Here is a 17,378-nt window from a genome sequence, read left to right as displayed (position 1 = left end):
GTATATTATGACCCAAGTCAGTAATTCACAGTAACAAAGGTTACTGTAAAGCACAAATCCTTATACCTGGGAAGTCTGATGTAAAATGCAGGAAACATTTGTAGAATCAGGGAATATGAATATTTAAGAATAAACCTTAAGTAGAAGAATTAAATAGATTTGGATGTTACCATAGGTTAAAAGTGGCCAGACTAGTTAGCCAAAGTGGTTCTCATCTGCCATCAAATTCTATGTTTCTATGAAAAATAAAAGACTTTACAAGGCACTTTAGCTTACCCATCGGACATAGTATGGTGCCAGTCTTTTGCCAACAAACCTCAAATTTTATTCCTTTATAATACAGAACACTTTACAATTTAATCAGACAATTCAAAAAGGTACCAACAAGCTACATTTATTAATTTTTAAACAAAGCAGAAAATCTCTAGAAACAAATATTAAATAACATCTACGTTAATGACTACAATACATACAGCACATACTGAACACTAAATACAAGCACAAATAACTTTCAGAGTATGACCTTACTGGGGCAAACTAGTCCATTAGCCATCACTAAAGCCTTCCAGCCCTACTGACATCACAACACAGGGATTGCTGCCAGCTTACTGCCTAGCTGGTTATGAGAGTAGACTTTACATCCTGTGGACCAATTCCAGAAACTCCGAGTCCATGAAGGATCAGTAACATGAGGAAGCTGCATGAATGGGTACAAGACTTCAGACTCAGAAAGAATGAAGTGTCTTGAGGATGATTTCAACGCACTCTTGCATCTCTTCCTCGCTGATTGTTAGAGGTGGAGCAAATCTAATGATATCGCCATGGGTAGGTTTTGCTAGAAGTCCATTATCACGGAGCCTGAGGCAGACCTTCCAAGCGTCACATTCTGAAAAGGCAAAACAGTGTCAGCTGAAAACTACATTCAGGAATATCTTGTAGACTTTAATATTAAGTGAGCAGATCTAACCAATGTCAACTCATTTCAACAAATATAGTTTATGCATTGCTCTTCCATGAAGGCTAAACCAAATAATCCATTATTGATTTACAAAACACAGAATAGTGCTGTGATGATTCTAATACCAATATAACAGAAGTTAGTGTTCCAATATTGAAGAGGGATTGGACTCCAATAAAAAAAAAAAATCCAAGTTTAACAAAAAATGCAAAAGCATACAACATGAGAACAAAACTGTTGACTGTCGTACACAATTCTCTATAAAAACCATCTCACCGATATCACAAATATAACTGTAAACGACACTGGCTACTGAAGTTAATTTCCAGCACTGTGAATGTCCAAAATATTAAATATATAGTTCTCTCAAGAATGTTAAGATCACGCTTCCTTTGAACTTTCCTATGGAATCCTTTGATAGTACTATGAGGGAGAACAATGTCCCCACATCAGCTACATTTAGTACTTCATAGTAGGTCCCATACTCAAACAAACAGGGAAGTGTTGTGATATTCCTATTTAGCAACACAGTCCGTCAAACAGATATTAGTCTCACTGTGTCCCAATCACCCTCACATAGGGAAGATAAGGTAAAGCCGGTTCCTAGATATAAACAAAAATATGCTTCTTACTCGTACTTGTACTCTTTCTTCAACTCTTCAGAGGGATTTATATAACAATGGGCAAGAAACAACTACTAGCCGGGACTTTACATGTCTTGAGAAGATCATTACCTCCCACAGTTCAGTAGAGTGTTCCCACAAAATAGGTCTGCCAACGTCAAGGCATCTCCTGTAGGAGAGTCCTTAGCATGTGAAAGTGCCATTAATACTTTAATTCTTTCTTGTGATCTTAATGTTCTTGAAAAGGAACTATATATTTGTAATATTTTGGACTTTCACAGTGCTGGAAATTAACTTCAGAAGCCAGTGTTTACAATTATATTTGTGGTATCAGTGATATATATTGTTATTGAGAACTGTGTATGTTGACAGCATCAGTTTGTCTTTTGTTCTTATGCTGTATTTTTTTTACTTGTGTCCTTATTAAAATTGTATGTTTATTAGAGACCAATCCTTCTCGATTTTCAATCTTGGGACACAAATTTCTGCCATATAGGTATTAGAATCATCACAGCGCTATTCTTCTGTGTTTTGAAAGTTTTCCCGAATTTGGGACTTACAACAGGCCCAGAATTAGCAGCAGTAATACCAGGTATATGCAATACATTGTCTACAAGTGCAAGTTTTAATAGAAGTAACAATCTATCCTTACTACTAGCGCCGGAGTTTATCCCGTGAGGGAGGTTAGTTTTTAATCCATTATTGATGTCCCCTATTTAAACACAGTAGTAAAGTATGATCTGGTGACTTGTGGCGACTGCCGTTTGCTTGCTTTTGTGTACACAAGATAAATAGGGTGGATGCAATTTTATTTAAAAAGCAATCAAGGAAGTTTCATAAAGTGCACATGATGTTTCCCATGTTACTAATGGTTATCATGGGGAAGTAGTTAAAGGGTTCACTGGATCTAGAATGTCTTCTATTTGATTCAGTTAAGAACCTAGTAGACCCAACAGGCAGGAGATCTGAGACAGGTCTGCATTACCCAGGGACAAATTTCTGATGGGGGAACACTTGTGACATTACAGGATTCTCTTTGTATAGAGTGATCACTTGAACCACTGCTGTGATCAGGCTGCCAGTGATCAGACGACTCCCCAGAACCTGCTTTGTCCCCAGCTGTTACCAGCCAGATGCAGCATCAGCCGCACTCCAGAGTGGGGATATTTTGCCTATTTTAACGTGGTTTTAAAGTGGCAGTGCAGGGTTTCAGCAGACACTGCAGCACCAAGTTATGTCTGCATGCTGCCGGCAAGTTCTTTTCAGTTGAATTTGAGCACTGATCAAGAACTATAAAGTTATACCCAAGACACTTTAATTTAAGCCTTGGTTTCATGAATGAGAGCTGCCTATAGCTTAATACTGATGAATGTGAAGGCGATGAGACTACACTTATATCCAATACAAGCATTGGATATGCCACAGATTTTGTCTTCTATTTTTAATTTGCATTCAGGACAGGCAGCAGGTAATGTTTGACAGATAAATGCTAGAAGGAATGAGTCCATCTGTCTACACCCATGTTTTATTACAGCCATTTTCTGGATGGCTGCAAAAAAAACTAGGGCTGTAATGTGTAAGGATGAGGGGGCGCAATGTCTGCCTCCTCTGTGTTGAATCAACTCCCCAGGTAAACATTAATGAGGTGCAGCACTTGGCCAGCGACAGCCGACTCATTGAGTAAGGTGCCGGCTCTCTGGAGAGTCGCAGACATGCAAAGAGCACGTCAGGATGCCATCGGTAATCAGGAGCAGAGTGGAGCCAGCACACAAGCAAGGGATTGATGGGGGAAATAGACCTTTGTATTACATGGGAATGCCATTTATTGAATGTCTGCTGGTGGGGGATGAAGTCTGTCCATTTATTAAATGTGAATTTCTTAGTGTCAGGCTGGTTAGGAGGAAGTGGCCTAATTATGAAATGTGTGCAATTTTAATTTACTATATGAGGGAAATAGGCATATTTCTTAAATTAATGCCATTAATTCAATTCTGGGGCTGATTGGGTGGAAGGAGGCCTGTTTATTAAATAAGCTACTGATTAGTGTCCAGCTGGTTGGGGAGGGTTTGAAGCCTAGATTGTTCACTATCTACTCAGCTTTCCAGGAGGTGAATAGTAACTATTCCAAACAGGGCCCCAACATTCCAGGTCCTAGGTCACGCAACAACTGAGCTTAAGACACCAGGAGCAACAAGAACAGGTAGGAGAGCGCAGCACAGAGTTGGAGAAAGGAGATGTTCTTGTAAAGGCCTAAGCACATTCCCTCCAACAGTGCGTTGCTGCTGAGAGGTATCCCATCAAGATATGTAGGGGGTAAGAGATGCAGATGTTGTTTTGCCCAGGACACAAGAATGTCTAGCTATTTATACAGCAATTATAGCCAATGGGGGTCAACAAAGCCTTAAAGTCCAGCTTTCACTTAGTCACTTTATAGGCATCATGAACAGTCTAATGTAGATTGGTGTAAACAATGTACAAGTTATCACTTTGTAGTCCTGAAACAGCTTACCTTGGGTTTGTTTAATGACAATGGCGTTCAGTAATCCTTTCCCTCTAACATTAGTAACTATTTCTGGGGAATTATTCGTGAGCTCTGTTCTCAACAGTTCACCCATCACTCTGGCGTTCTCTGCCAAATTCTCCTCTTCAATCACCTGTAAACAATAAAGCCCATTGACCGATTACTTGTAGTCCACAGGTCTCTATGTACACACCTGCTCTATTTGATAAGGATTGTATAGTGACGAGAGCACCAAGTGAGACCTTACCTCTAAAGAGGCTATAGCTACACGGCAGGCCAGAGGATTGCCACCATACGTGGAGCCATGTTCTCCTGGCTTGATTGTGAGCATCACTTCATCATCACAAAGAACAGCAGAGACCTAAGCAAATAGTGAACATTGTTAGAAAGCAAAACAAAGACCTCTTCATATCCAGGGGGCGCATCTCCATGAATTGTAACACTCTGTATTGCCCCAGGTTTAACCTTACAGATATGTCCCTATCCAAATGGCTGGTTAGGGTTTAGATCGTCAGACTATGTATATATGGATCCAGAAAGACTGCTGGTCTATTATCTGTTACACTTTGTTTGTGGGGAGACCGCTTCACAATTGAACTAGTGATCACAATTCTACTTTAAAAGGTATTGTCAGTAAGTACATACAAGACTTTATGAAGCAAGTGAAAGGCAGATATAATTTTGTCTGGTTCCCAAATATGTTCTATAAACTGATGATCCAATTAAGCACCATGTTTATACTACTGTGAATTAGAACATTACTTTTGGGCAGTTACTTCAGGATTCCTCTACGCTAGATATTACAGGTTACTTCTATGCCCCCAAAATGTGGTCTATTCTGTAATTTCCTTACATAAACCATATAATCCACATATACTCACAGGGTACACCCCTCCTGAAAGGGCTTTTCCTAGCACCACGATATCTGGATGAACGTTCTCGTGATCTACTGCAAGCATCTTCCCAGTCCTGGCCAATCCAGTCTGCACCTCATCGGCAATGAACAGCACCTGCAGAGAGGAGCTTCGTAGTTGCATTCTGTGGTGTATATAGACAGTTCCTCATGTATATAAAGTAAAGTCCACCTACATTGTATGCAGAACACAGCCGCTTCACTTCAGTCAGGTAACCTTCATCGGGGACAATGACACCAGCCTCACCCTGAATCGGTTCAACCATAAATGCAGCCACATTGGGGTCTTGCAGGGAGCGCTAATGAGAAAAACATGACAGCTGAAGTAAGAAGACTGTCATTCTATTACATTGCTCATTTACCAGTTATGTGCAGGATACAAAACGGACTCACAGGAAGAGCATTGCTGGGCTGATTGTTCACAGCTCTTAAGGTTTATCACAAGCTGATGTGTCATGAAACAAATGATTTGCACCCAGTTACGGTGGTGTAACTCGCTACACGAGCCGAGGTCAGCAGTTGAAGTTGTGACCCTTCCATAAACAGGAAATCCTTGAAAACATGTTTTGCAAATTCCAGCCTTGCTACTAGATGTATGTACATTTCATCATCCAGGTAGAGCCATGGCATGTTATTTTAATGTACAAAGTACATAAGGACAAAGGTTTTTTTTCCCTAGATATTAACTAACAACCGAACATCATGTTTTTCTTTAGTTTTACATTAGCCAGACCACTCTGTAGAGGACCAAGTGTTACATTTGTCCACTGCAACTTAAAGTATAGCCAACATAGGTCTGCTTTAAATGACAAGATCAGGATGTTTTGGGCTGACTGCTGAACACCCGGATCTCTGTACAATTTGGTCACTCATGTGGGTGGCCACATAGCCAAACTTCTGGAGGTGGCCGATCAGGCAGTTCTACGGTTAGCACAACCTGGCAATTGGATACACATGGGGATGGTCGTGACAGATTGTCACCTCAATCTTTAGTGGTCTGAAGACAAACACAATTTTGGCGCAGTGTGATCATAAAGTGTCAAACTGACACAAGACATCACTTTCTTTATAGAAGAGACGTGTTTCTCTTTACAACATCTTGTAAATGAGACTGGTCAAGAGTCAGGAAAGTAGCTGCCAATACATTTAAATGAAACGGTCTGTCAGACCCAATCGGTTTCACCAATTAATTTTTTTTTAGTAGGAAGCCAGGAAGTGACAAACTGCAATAGTTATCCAATTCCCACTACTTTAAATTTGGACACAAATATTAGAATTTGATGGTCTTTGTGGGAATAAGAAGTCACTGACCCTTTGATCTATTGTCACTAGGGTACCAGAAATATTCAGTGTTTTGAAGTTAAGATGAGCAGTTATCAACGGAGAATGTTTTCCTTGGCACAAAATACATTTTGGAAGTAAATCTTACCATTTGTTAAACAAAACAAGGCAGCACGTAACACGGTTTCACAACCAACAGTAACAATGTGCCCACAATCATATTTCCTTCAGAACACACAGGAAACATCTGGATGCAGACAGCTTACCTCTAGAGCAGGGAGGTCGTTATAGGGAATTATTTTAAATCCTGGCATAAATGGTCCGAAGCCCTCATAGCTGGAAGGGTCTGTGGAGCTGGATATAGCAGACATGGTCCGTCCCCAGAAGTTACCAGCTAAAGAAAATGGTCAGACAGGTGAGTCAGGTATAAGACTGTACAAATTGTGACAACAGATTAAACAGTGCTGGTATCCTGATATCTGTGGCAGTCAGTGAAGTTATACTGGGCATTACCACATGCTTGATAGGCCAGCTCAGGCACTACTAGAAAATATCCCCAAACATTGTAAAGGCAACTTATCCTTTCCAGTGTAGCCAGCCCACCACTAATAGAACCTACTACTAATAGTGGGCTCAGTCTACAAAACTCCATTATGGTCGTCTTCAGGGGCAAACGCAGGATTTGTAAAGGGGGGTTTCCACACCTCCAGTGGGCGTGACCAGCATGCATGGGGGTGTGGCTATAATAGACAGTGCTTGGCTTCTCTCCAACTCTTCCCATCCCTATAATACACATGGGCAATGCTGCGTGCACTACTGTTAGGTGCATGCAGCTCTCCCTTTTCAAGCAGAGCAGTGTGAAGCGGGAGCAGGGTCCAGCCACCTCAATTATACAGTGCCCCAGGCTTGGAGGGGGGTTTCCAGGCACTAGGAACCCCCCCCCCTCAGTTTGCCTATGGTTGTATACATTACATTTGTTATGGCTTACATAGGAAAACCAAGCTAAACTCTTATGTCAGATCTGACACCAGTGTAGTAGCAGGAAGTACAACTGCTACAGGGTCCATGTCTGCTGTTTTTTCACCCTTGCTGGTCAGCTGCAGCACATCATGTACTCCAGGACCATTACAACATGTTGCTATAGGTTCCACAGATGCGTAGTCCCATCCCTACATACGGCAGGAATAGGGGGTGCAGTGTTTTATTGCTTTATGACAGTGAAGTTTACATGGTCGTATGCACCAAGCGCACCCCTGGTCATGTAATACTTATAGGCTTCAAAGTTGTAATTTTTTACATGAAGCCAGGTAAAGACCATTGAAGTTGAACACACTGACCCAAGGGTGTAGTGCGTACTCAGCACCCATCCCATGGGCTCCTCTAAGCAGCAGACCACTGAACATGACCATTACAAAACAGGGAAGGCTATAAAGACATCTAAATGCTCCCAGCTTGGAGAAATATGATACAATTGCTTTTAAACTGTTGAGAAATGCAGAGGAAACCAAATATTACTGCAGAAAGGTTTAGCCGACACTAGAGTAGTGACCCACAGAGTTTACACAAATTACCGCCATAGAAGACTGGAAACTGTTCCTATGATATCACAGGTTAACATCTTAAACTTGCAAAATACTGCAATAATCCAGACATTTTAGGAGAAAGTGCTGCTGACTAAGAAAAAAAAAAGTTAGCTATTTCAGGAAGACAACACCCCAACCATGAAGTCATTACAAAAATGAAAAAAAATATAATGGCCTTTGACTAGGGCTGCCCCAGCTTGCATAGAACAGTATATTGGATATAAAGTGTAAAGAATCTGGTAGAACCAGATGCTTATAGGATGTGTCCTGCTCCTCCCTTAAACTTCAGAGTCACAGATTAGTGACTATTGAGTCATATGATAAATATCAACCTCTAGTACACCTGAGGCAGAATCATCCCATTTAGTACAGCTTTCATTTGAACGTCTGGAAGTTTTAGATTTACAATCTTAATATACAGTTCTGTGTATTATGTTGGCTCTTTATAAGATAAGACAAGTTTACATTGAGCTTCAAACATTCCACACATTTTCCCATGCTGGCCCCACATGCGATCCTGCTAACATTTATACTTCCATGTAACCAACATACAAATGAGGCGAGCGTTTATCAGATCGTAAATCAAATAAGTGACTGACTACAATTCTGGTCCGACAGCAGAAAGACATTTGCAGTGATGCAGGATTGATCTCAATCACTTTCATTAACAATGTAATTGACTAAATGATGTGTTTGTAATGTGTGGCCAAATGAAGTACGTGTAATTTACCTGCAAAGATGATCTGTGCCTTGTACTTGGGGATGCCCTTTACAGTGTAGGCCCACTTCCGGGCCAGCTTGCATGCAGTCTCTCCACCTTCAACACCTGTAGAGACAAGTTACACAAACTAGAGTAAAACCAATACTCCACACTTAACAGACACTGAAGAGTCAATCTGACACTTGGGGATCTGGACCCTGTCTCATCTTCAAGGCTGCTCACTACACAAAGAATATTAAAGCAGTAATTGCACTGTACGATTTTTCTATCAGATACCAGTTTACTGAGTGTTTAAATAATGTTTTAGACACCACAGTACAGAACTTCCCAGCGTTCAGCCTAAACTTGCTACACTGACAGATATCACTTCCCAAAACTTGTCTGTTAAGGGCATTTACAATGTACCTCATGCCTTAATGAGGCAAGTAGTGAATTGGTAGGGTGTAGTCCAAATAATATGGATTCAGACAAAATAGCTGCTTCTGTTTGCAAATTATTTCCACTTTAAAATGATTCAGTTGAAGCACATGGAATTACACTGCTGGTCCTCCTAACACCAACACTGTACTGGAGCCGGGTGCTAGAGTACTGGAGCCGGGTGCTAGAGTACTGGAGCCGGGTGCTAGAGTACTGTAGTCTGCAACTCTTACCTGTGTTCATGGGCAGAACTTTGTTGTAGTTGAACAGCTTTGTTACATACTCCTCATACTCCCCAAGTACGTCATTGTAGAAAGCCCTGGAAGTAAGGGTCAGCTTGTCGGCCTGAGACTTCAAAGCACTGACGATCTTGGGGTGACAGTGTCCCTGGTTCACAGCACTGTAAGCACTCAGGAAATCAAAGTATCTCCTGCCTTCCACATCCCACACGTAGACACCTTGAGGAAAGGTAAACACAGGTATGTAATGTAATACAGCAGGGCTCCAAATACATAATCACAGTTCTTTACCCTCCAAGTAAAGAGATGCAGACGTCATGCTTCTAACATCTTATAGAACACATTCATGTTATAATTTAGAAACAAGTTTATGGGTTGGAGTCTCTCCACCAAGTCACCGTAAGTGCCAGAAAGTAACTGAACACTGCATCCCCTTCAAACAGACATCACTTCCTTAAAAGCATTCTATGTTTGACATGTTGCAAAAATCAGTCTCACCAGAGTTAGAACCACTAGCACACGTTACTGCAATGGAGAGAACTGCATGCAGTCAAAACTACATAAAGTTATTGACTGCACCTTTTCTGCAGAGTTGTGGTTGTCCTGGTCTCTACAAATGTCACAATGGTATGTTAGGGTGTTAAAAATTAATTTGACAACTCAATATAAGCTTTACCTGGAGGCACAGGGATGGCAGTATGATTCCATACCCAATAACCCTGATCTTGGCAGGTCAGGCCCAAAATTGGTACGTGGCAGAGTGCATGGTATCACTTATGTAGTATACAGTGATGGGGATACCTCTGACAGACAGTAAGTAAGTATGCCCTCCAGCCTGCAGGCCAACGTGGAACACAATTAACCCTTCAACAGTCCTCATTGCCTGAATAAGGAGGAGCACTTGGCTGACCAGTATATCATACAAGGAGGTCACCAAGTTTATGTGAAGGTGTCTACTTAAGCTACATATAAGTGATTCTGCACGGTTGTAAAATTATTCTGTCTGGATGCATTAGAGAATGACTTTTATAAAAGCAGATAAATAAACTTTGAAAAAAGCAAAACAAAACACATTTTCATCCTAGATAGTTAATAGACTATAGTCTATCAACAAAGGACACTTGGCAGTTTCAGATCCTTATACTTCTAGTGGGATTACTATTGCTTACTCAAATGCACCAAATATTTCATGGACTGAGGATACCATTATTCAGAGCAGGGCATTTAAAGCAAGATGTGCTGGGATGGGGACAGATAAATTAAGTCACTATGTTAGTGCTATATCAAGGTTAAGAATCACCCTCCCCCTATATTGTGTATTGTGTGATGAGATTGTATAGTGTAATGACCTAATCCCTAAACCAGCCTGCAGGAGGCATTTGGAAGGATACATAAATTGCTGATGAACATGAATCTTGTTGCTCTCTCATACACTCAGTCTGCTGGACTTAATGTAACAAACCTTTCCCTCTTTCAAGGGCCACGGGGAGAGGGTGGTAGTTATGTGCCCCATATCTCGCTTCTCTCTCAAACACATATTCTGATGTCAACACTTCTTCATCTGGCTTTGCTGTGGCAGCCGGTCCCGCTGAGCTCATTGAAGCCTTGAGGTTACTGCACAGCGCACCCAGGGTGCGTCTCTGGATAATTTTGGAAAACATTCTTGAAAGGTTGAGAAGATGCTGTAAAAATAAAAAAGATTCTGTTTAGAACTACAAAGACATCACATATGGATTTGTAAGTTTAAATCCAACACATACCCACAGCAATAACCCTGGAACATTAGGCAGTTTTCCAGTTCCAGATAGCTCACTTCCAGTCGTGCACAATAATGACCGTGAAAACACACACAAGATTAAGTAAACTTTGCTGGGTCAATCATTTTGGCTGACAGTTTTTAGCAAAGTTGATCAGGTTTAGTAACTGTAGTGTTACACAACAGCCGCTGGTATTGCAGGCTTGGGTTATTGGAGTTTAGGATACAAGGACACGTAATGAAGATCTGCATCACGGATGTCAGTCTGTGCACATTACCACTTATTACAGCAAGGGATCTCTGCTAATTTCCCTGCACACCCACGGGGTGTCACCGGCTGTTCCAGATGTACTCCGCACCCTTAATATCTCCTGCATTATGTGAACTCCGTCTTAGAATAGCTTATGGTAAAAGATATGAATTTATTTTAAATGATCACAAGTTTTGCAATCTTTACAGTTACAAGCCAAAACTAATTTACCACAAACCAAAATAAAATTCAGAGACAGCAGTCAAAGCAATGGGAAGACGGACAACTTAAGATAAAAAGTTGTCTGTAATTACCCCACCCCCCTCCAGTGCTCAAGCACCGCTAATCGAATAAAGATTTTAAAGATATCCATGCCTTATCAGATAAGCCTAAAATCTTTAATTTCTGGGGAATATGGGGAGAAAGGAGGATCAGAGTTGGGAAACACCAATTTAGTAGAAGAATTTAGAAATACAATGAGTAGCAAATATCTCACCGATAGCAGGGTGGCGTATCAGACCGATATCCTTATCTCAGCTAGGTGATGTCTCATTGGTGCAAATTCCCCAGCCCTGGAACCTCCATACTAGTGTACAGAAGGTCACTTATGTTTACATAATTAACTTCCCTATATCAAGTGTCATTTAAACACAAATTAAAAAATTTCCAAGAACTTCATCACAAAGTAAAAAGGTTACAGGAACATTCCCCTACAGTGTCAAAGGTTTTAAAAATCACTGTTTTCCAAAGTCTTAGAGTAAACCGTTTGTAGAGAACTGGAACAGCCAATTTACTAAATGGACCCAATCGCAGACACATGTGCAAGACCATACAAAGGGGTAGATTTATCAAACATTCTGAAAAGAGGTGTTGCCCATAGCAACCAATCAGATTCTAGCTAGCATTTATCTAGTACATTCTAGAAGACGACATGTAGATTGTGATTGGTTGCTATGGGCAACACCTCCCCTTTTCCTTTTCAGAGGTTTGATAAATCTATCCAACAATACTTTAAGAAACAGGTTTACGTTTCACCAAGTGACATTCCTACAAGAGTATTTCAAGAATGTAGGAAGCCTTGTGAAAGACTTGTTGTAGATCTCCTTCAAGTCATACTGTTGAAAAACCATGTCCTGAGGGTGTGTTCTGCTCCACAGAAGGGCATTTTAGTTATATAATAATCATACTAACGCCTCCTGCCATCCAAGTACCTGCACGCTGTCATTTTTAATCCAACGTTTCTTTTCTATTTTGCAGCAATATCCCCTTTGCTCACAAATTCCTCCTGAACAAACCCCCAGCTCCCCACTCCATTTGCAAAGACTACCCTCTGGCACAGATACGCTCATTTACTTGTATATCCCTCCCCCATTTTGCACAGCGATCCCCCCTTACTTAGCACTTCATCCCTTGTTTGTCATCACACACCAAGGGAACTTTCCCAATGTATAACTCCAGATGTCCGGTTCCATGATGGGCACAATATTCTTCTGGCAGCGGTCATGAATTACCGGCACGCGCCTAGCTGTGACGCGCATGTGCAGACTGCACTCAAGGTCCTCTACGCAAGTCAGGGAGCTCTGTCTAAGCTCCCGGGAGCAAGGCAGGCTGGGCGGCATCTGCCCCCCCAGGCCAGTTTCATTGTGCGCTACCTTGGGCTGGGTCATCTGCATTTTTTTTCCTTTCAAATGTTCCTAATAGGCTGCCGACTCAAGTCTTGCCCCACCCCCCCTCTCAGGCTAAAATTTGCCAGCCCTGCCCAGGAGTCAGGGGGGGTCTCTCCAAATTCTGGGTGTCTCCCAGACATTCTGGGGGAGTAGGCAAGTATGCCCTAGGAGCCAGGTGTAGTATATCACATCTGCCCAAGGAACATATACAGCTTCCCTCCATCTCAGCCCCTCTCCCCATTTGTGTTTTTCCACCAACCCAAAATCCACTCTTCTCAACGGATTATTCAATCAACACCCTGGAAAAAAAATAAAATAAATAAAGATTGCCCCACACTTGCAGGGGTGTAACTAGGGCTGTGCGATAAGGGTGCAACGCTGAAGGGTGGGGGGGGGGGGAAGGGGCGCAGTTTATGAATATTTTAGGTTAATTTAGTCAAAATTGAGGGCTAAGAGCAGCATTTTTATTTCTCATCCCAGGTGCTAAAATTTTATGTATGGCTCTGCACACTGGTGTCAACTTGGGGAAATTCTTTTATGCAAGAATAAGTGATTGTAAACTGTCACGTCTGGCTACACAATGTTATACCAATCATCAGCTGGGACACTGGGATACTGAAATAACTAAAGATACTAACAAGCCCCCTAATAACCAATCTATATCCTAGGATTGCACATAAAATAATAGCCACTGCAACATAAAACACCCACTTTTCCAATTCTATTCCACCCCCCTCCAGGCCAGGAGTCCTGTTCATTAATGTTGCTTTTTATTTTATATCACTTTCTATCAAAACAACTAAAGAGAAAAGATAGTGTTGATCTTTTAAAACCATTCAGTCTGCTTTGCTCATGCTGACGTAGTTACAGTTTGTATTGCAACAGCAACAGTGAGGAAACATCTGAGACAGTAGAGATGCCTACGTGTGCAGCTGCTGGCTGACTAATAATTGGCCTCTGTAACGCACACTCCTCTAGACCACAGCCAGTGGAGACAGAGGAATCCACACACCCAGCTAACACCAGGTTACCCTGAAGTTACCAAATGGAAAATAACCTTCTGCAGTTCAATGACTGCTTGCCAAGGTTCTCGAAGTGGTATTCTAGCCAAACTATGCTAGTGCCACGTTTGCCACGCACTATGCACAAGCAATGAGTAAGCGGTAGAAGAAGTTGAAAAACCACCACAAAACAGGTTAGAGTTTGAGAGCTGCACCTGAAAAAGTTAAACTGCATTTAATTTCCATTAATTTATCCCCAGAGGCCAGACAGCTCACACAGATTCATCTGTTGGGAATTACATAAATATTACACCTCCATCCACTTATTCCACGTCCAGAACTGCCAGCACCAACACTGTCTAGACCGTTAATTAACCATTTTATTACTAATAACAGTAACACTTTCCTGTCTGTAGATTACATGGCACCGTGTATGATTATACAGAGAACCTTAGCATTAGATAACCTTAAAACATTGCATCTGTCAATTTAGAGACAAAGGGAGTCACAGTCTACTAAAGAGTACAATATACACTACTTGTCCGGGACATGCTGGGCTAGGGGGCCAGGGGGCATTTGCCCTCTGGGTCTGTCCAGAAGTGGGCCACCTTTGGCCAGGTCACCTGCTTTTTTTCCTTTAAAATGTTCCCAATAGGCTGCTGCGTCAAGTTTTGCCCCCTCGGGCTAACATTTGCCAGCCCTCCCCTGTTACTTGTAGTACCAAAGGATTAAAGATTTTGAACAGTTTTGTTTGAGCAAAGGTTTACTAGCAGACAGCCTCACAGAAGTTTCCCACTAGCAAAACGTGTTTATGTGTTAGAGAAATAAGACCCATTTTTACAAGGCATAAATACGTAGATGTTAAACATTACCATACAACAGTCAATTAAAAAAAAAAAAAAAAAAAAAAAAAAAAAAAAAAAAAAAAAAGCTCCGAAATTAGGACCTTTATTTCAGTAACGAACACATCATGGCATTAGTCATTATAACCTACGGGGAGAGCATTGCAGGAGAGGGATTTTCAGATCCCTCCTTTGTAGGCTTCATGCTCTCCCAATCTCACTTTACTATATACTGTTCACTATCTGAGCCACCGTCCCAGCTAATCAATTTTAATAAAGTGCCACGTTAATTCATTTCTTATTGCAGATTAGAAATTAAAATTAACATGAGCAATTTAAGTTTGCTCACAAACAGACCCCTTAATAATTTCGGAAATTGTAGAAGTCACATGTGTTGTTGACAATCCAAGACAATATGTAGATGAAAACATCTTCACCTCTGATCATATTGAAAGACAATTGCACAAAATAGATCAGTTTCAAAGTGATTTGTAATCTGTGTGCTTAGTTGCATATTGAGAAGATTTTGCAGAAGTATTCTGAAAATATTGTGGCCAGTTTTAAATAGTCTAAACAACACCTCAACATATCAAGCACCCAAAACCTTTCCCTCAGTAAACTATTCAGAGTATGTTTAACCAAGCTATAAGAGGAAAATTACACTTCCACATATACCATTTTAGAATAAAAGAATAAATTAGTGCTGGTTTTCTGATTCTACAACAAACAGTGGATATTTCCTCAGGTCTCCATGGTCAGCCTCTAATAGAATATTTTAGCCCATGAGGGGGGGGGGGGGGGGGGGGTGGGCGGGGGGGGGGGGTCACACAAGACACAACTCAGCAACATTTTAAAAGAGCAAAAAAAAAAACAAAAAAAAAAAACGACCACAGGCCCGAGCACAAGGTAGCCCACTATGAGACAGGCCAAGGGGGCAAATACATACCAGCCAGCCCTCAATAGCTATTTTGTCTACAATTGCAATATACAGCTGATGCACTGCTGACAGTAACACATTACTGTCTGGAGTGCTCCCCTCATTCATTCTGCAAGTTAACAAGCGTATTTATACAAGAAGTACAAGTCTAAAGAGCAAATATTTAGTCATCACCTTAATAGTAAATATCTTTTTATCTTCATAAAGAAAGTTTAGTTAAAGTTACATTTATATTTTAGCTGTCTAGGACATACACAACACATGGGACATCCCTCCTTACAATCTAAGCCAACCTTGTAGCTCAACAAGCCCAGAGCACCAACAAACCAACTTGAGGGTGAAAAACACTGTTACTTTAAGCTCCATTAGAGCAAACTTCAAATGACTTCTTGCAATTTTGCTGTAAAAGCCTGCATCCATTAGATGGATAATGACACTGCAGTGGTCCAAACATTTGGGGGAATCAGGAGGGCATGCTCCTACTTGTAGTCCCACAATAGCAGCAGAGCCACAACCTTCCTGTAACCCAATGCAGTTTTGCATTAGACTTGCTCAGCACATAGACTTTCATGGACCATAGCTGCTGAGTCCACAGATGCTGACAAGGAGCCAGCAGGGCATGCTGGGAGGGGCAGCTCCATAATGCATGGAGATAAAGGGGGTCACGTACACTAATAAGACATCAGACTGATGAGAGCTGACGGATGTCTGCACCGGGCAGATGATTGACAGCTCCTCTGACATTACAGCGACATGAGGCTCGGCGATAAGGCAGTAATACAATGCCATGATAGGAGGCCCAGGCTAACACCCTCCCCCGCCATTAATACAACGAGTCAGCAGCATCAGAGCCGCTCTCAGATGCCCGGATTACCTGCACTGCGGACCCGGCAATGAACCACACACCTGCGGCAATCCCTTAGCTGAGACCGAGACCGCGCCCCCTTCTGGCCTTATATCCCTGACCAGACGGAGCGTGACGTGTTACCCGAGGTGGTGGCTGATTGGTCGCCCCGCTTACCACCTAGCCAATTACCTGCCTAGCTCAAGCCATCTCCCTTCTCCGGCCCTCGTGTCTGACATAAGGGAAAGTGGGCGGGGCCGCTGTAGAATGCGCTGAGCCCGTCAGTCTATTACCAGCAGTCATTACCCTGCTCCCCCTATATACAGTCTATTACCAGTCATTACCCTGCTCCCCCTATATACAGTCTATTACCGGTCATTACCCTGCTCCCCCTATATACAGTCTATTACCAGTCATTACCCTGCTCCCCCTATATACAGTCTATTACCAGTCATTACCCTGTTGCCCTGTACAGTCTATTACCAGTCATTACCCTGCTCCCCCTATATACAGTCTATTACCAGTCATTACCCTGCTCCCCTATATACAGTCTATTACCAGTCATTACCCTGCTCCCCTATATACAGTCTATTACCAGTCATTACCCTGCTCCCCCTATATACAGTCTATTACCAGTCATTACCCTGCTCCCCTATATACAGTCTATTACCAGTCATTACCCTGCTCCCCCTATATACAGTCTATTACCAGTCATTACCCTGTTGCCCTGTACAGTCTATTACCAGTCATTACCCTGCTCCCCCTATATACAGTCTATTACCAGTCATTACCCTGCTGCCCGGTATACAGTCTATTACCAGTCAT

General features: G+C 41.8%; 1 protein-coding gene across 1 annotated transcript; it reads right to left on the bottom strand.

Moving 5' to 3' along the window:
- Window positions 1-302: 302 nt before the first annotated feature.
- On the bottom strand, window positions 303-16,690 carry OAT (ornithine aminotransferase). The gene is made up of 10 exons (XM_075216078.1): window positions 16,584-16,690; window positions 10,719-10,938; window positions 9,251-9,475; window positions 8,610-8,705; window positions 6,563-6,690; window positions 5,192-5,314; window positions 4,984-5,112; window positions 4,350-4,463; window positions 4,091-4,235; window positions 303-886 (listed from the first exon to the last, which is right to left on the bottom strand). The coding sequence occupies exons 2-10, from the start codon at window positions 10,915-10,917 to the stop codon at window positions 726-728; spliced, it is 1,320 nt and encodes a 439-aa protein (XP_075072179.1). The 5' UTR covers window positions 10,918-10,938; window positions 16,584-16,690; the 3' UTR covers window positions 303-725.
- Window positions 16,691-17,378: the final 688 nt, after the last annotated feature.

The sequence above is a fragment of the Mixophyes fleayi genome, chromosome 6 (genome assembly GCF_038048845.1).
Source record: "Mixophyes fleayi isolate aMixFle1 chromosome 6, aMixFle1.hap1, whole genome shotgun sequence".
Classification (NCBI taxonomy): domain Eukaryota; kingdom Metazoa; phylum Chordata; class Amphibia; order Anura; family Limnodynastidae; genus Mixophyes; species Mixophyes fleayi.
The sequence above is the reverse complement of the archived record's forward strand: the minus strand, read 5'-3'. Positions and strand labels throughout refer to the sequence as shown.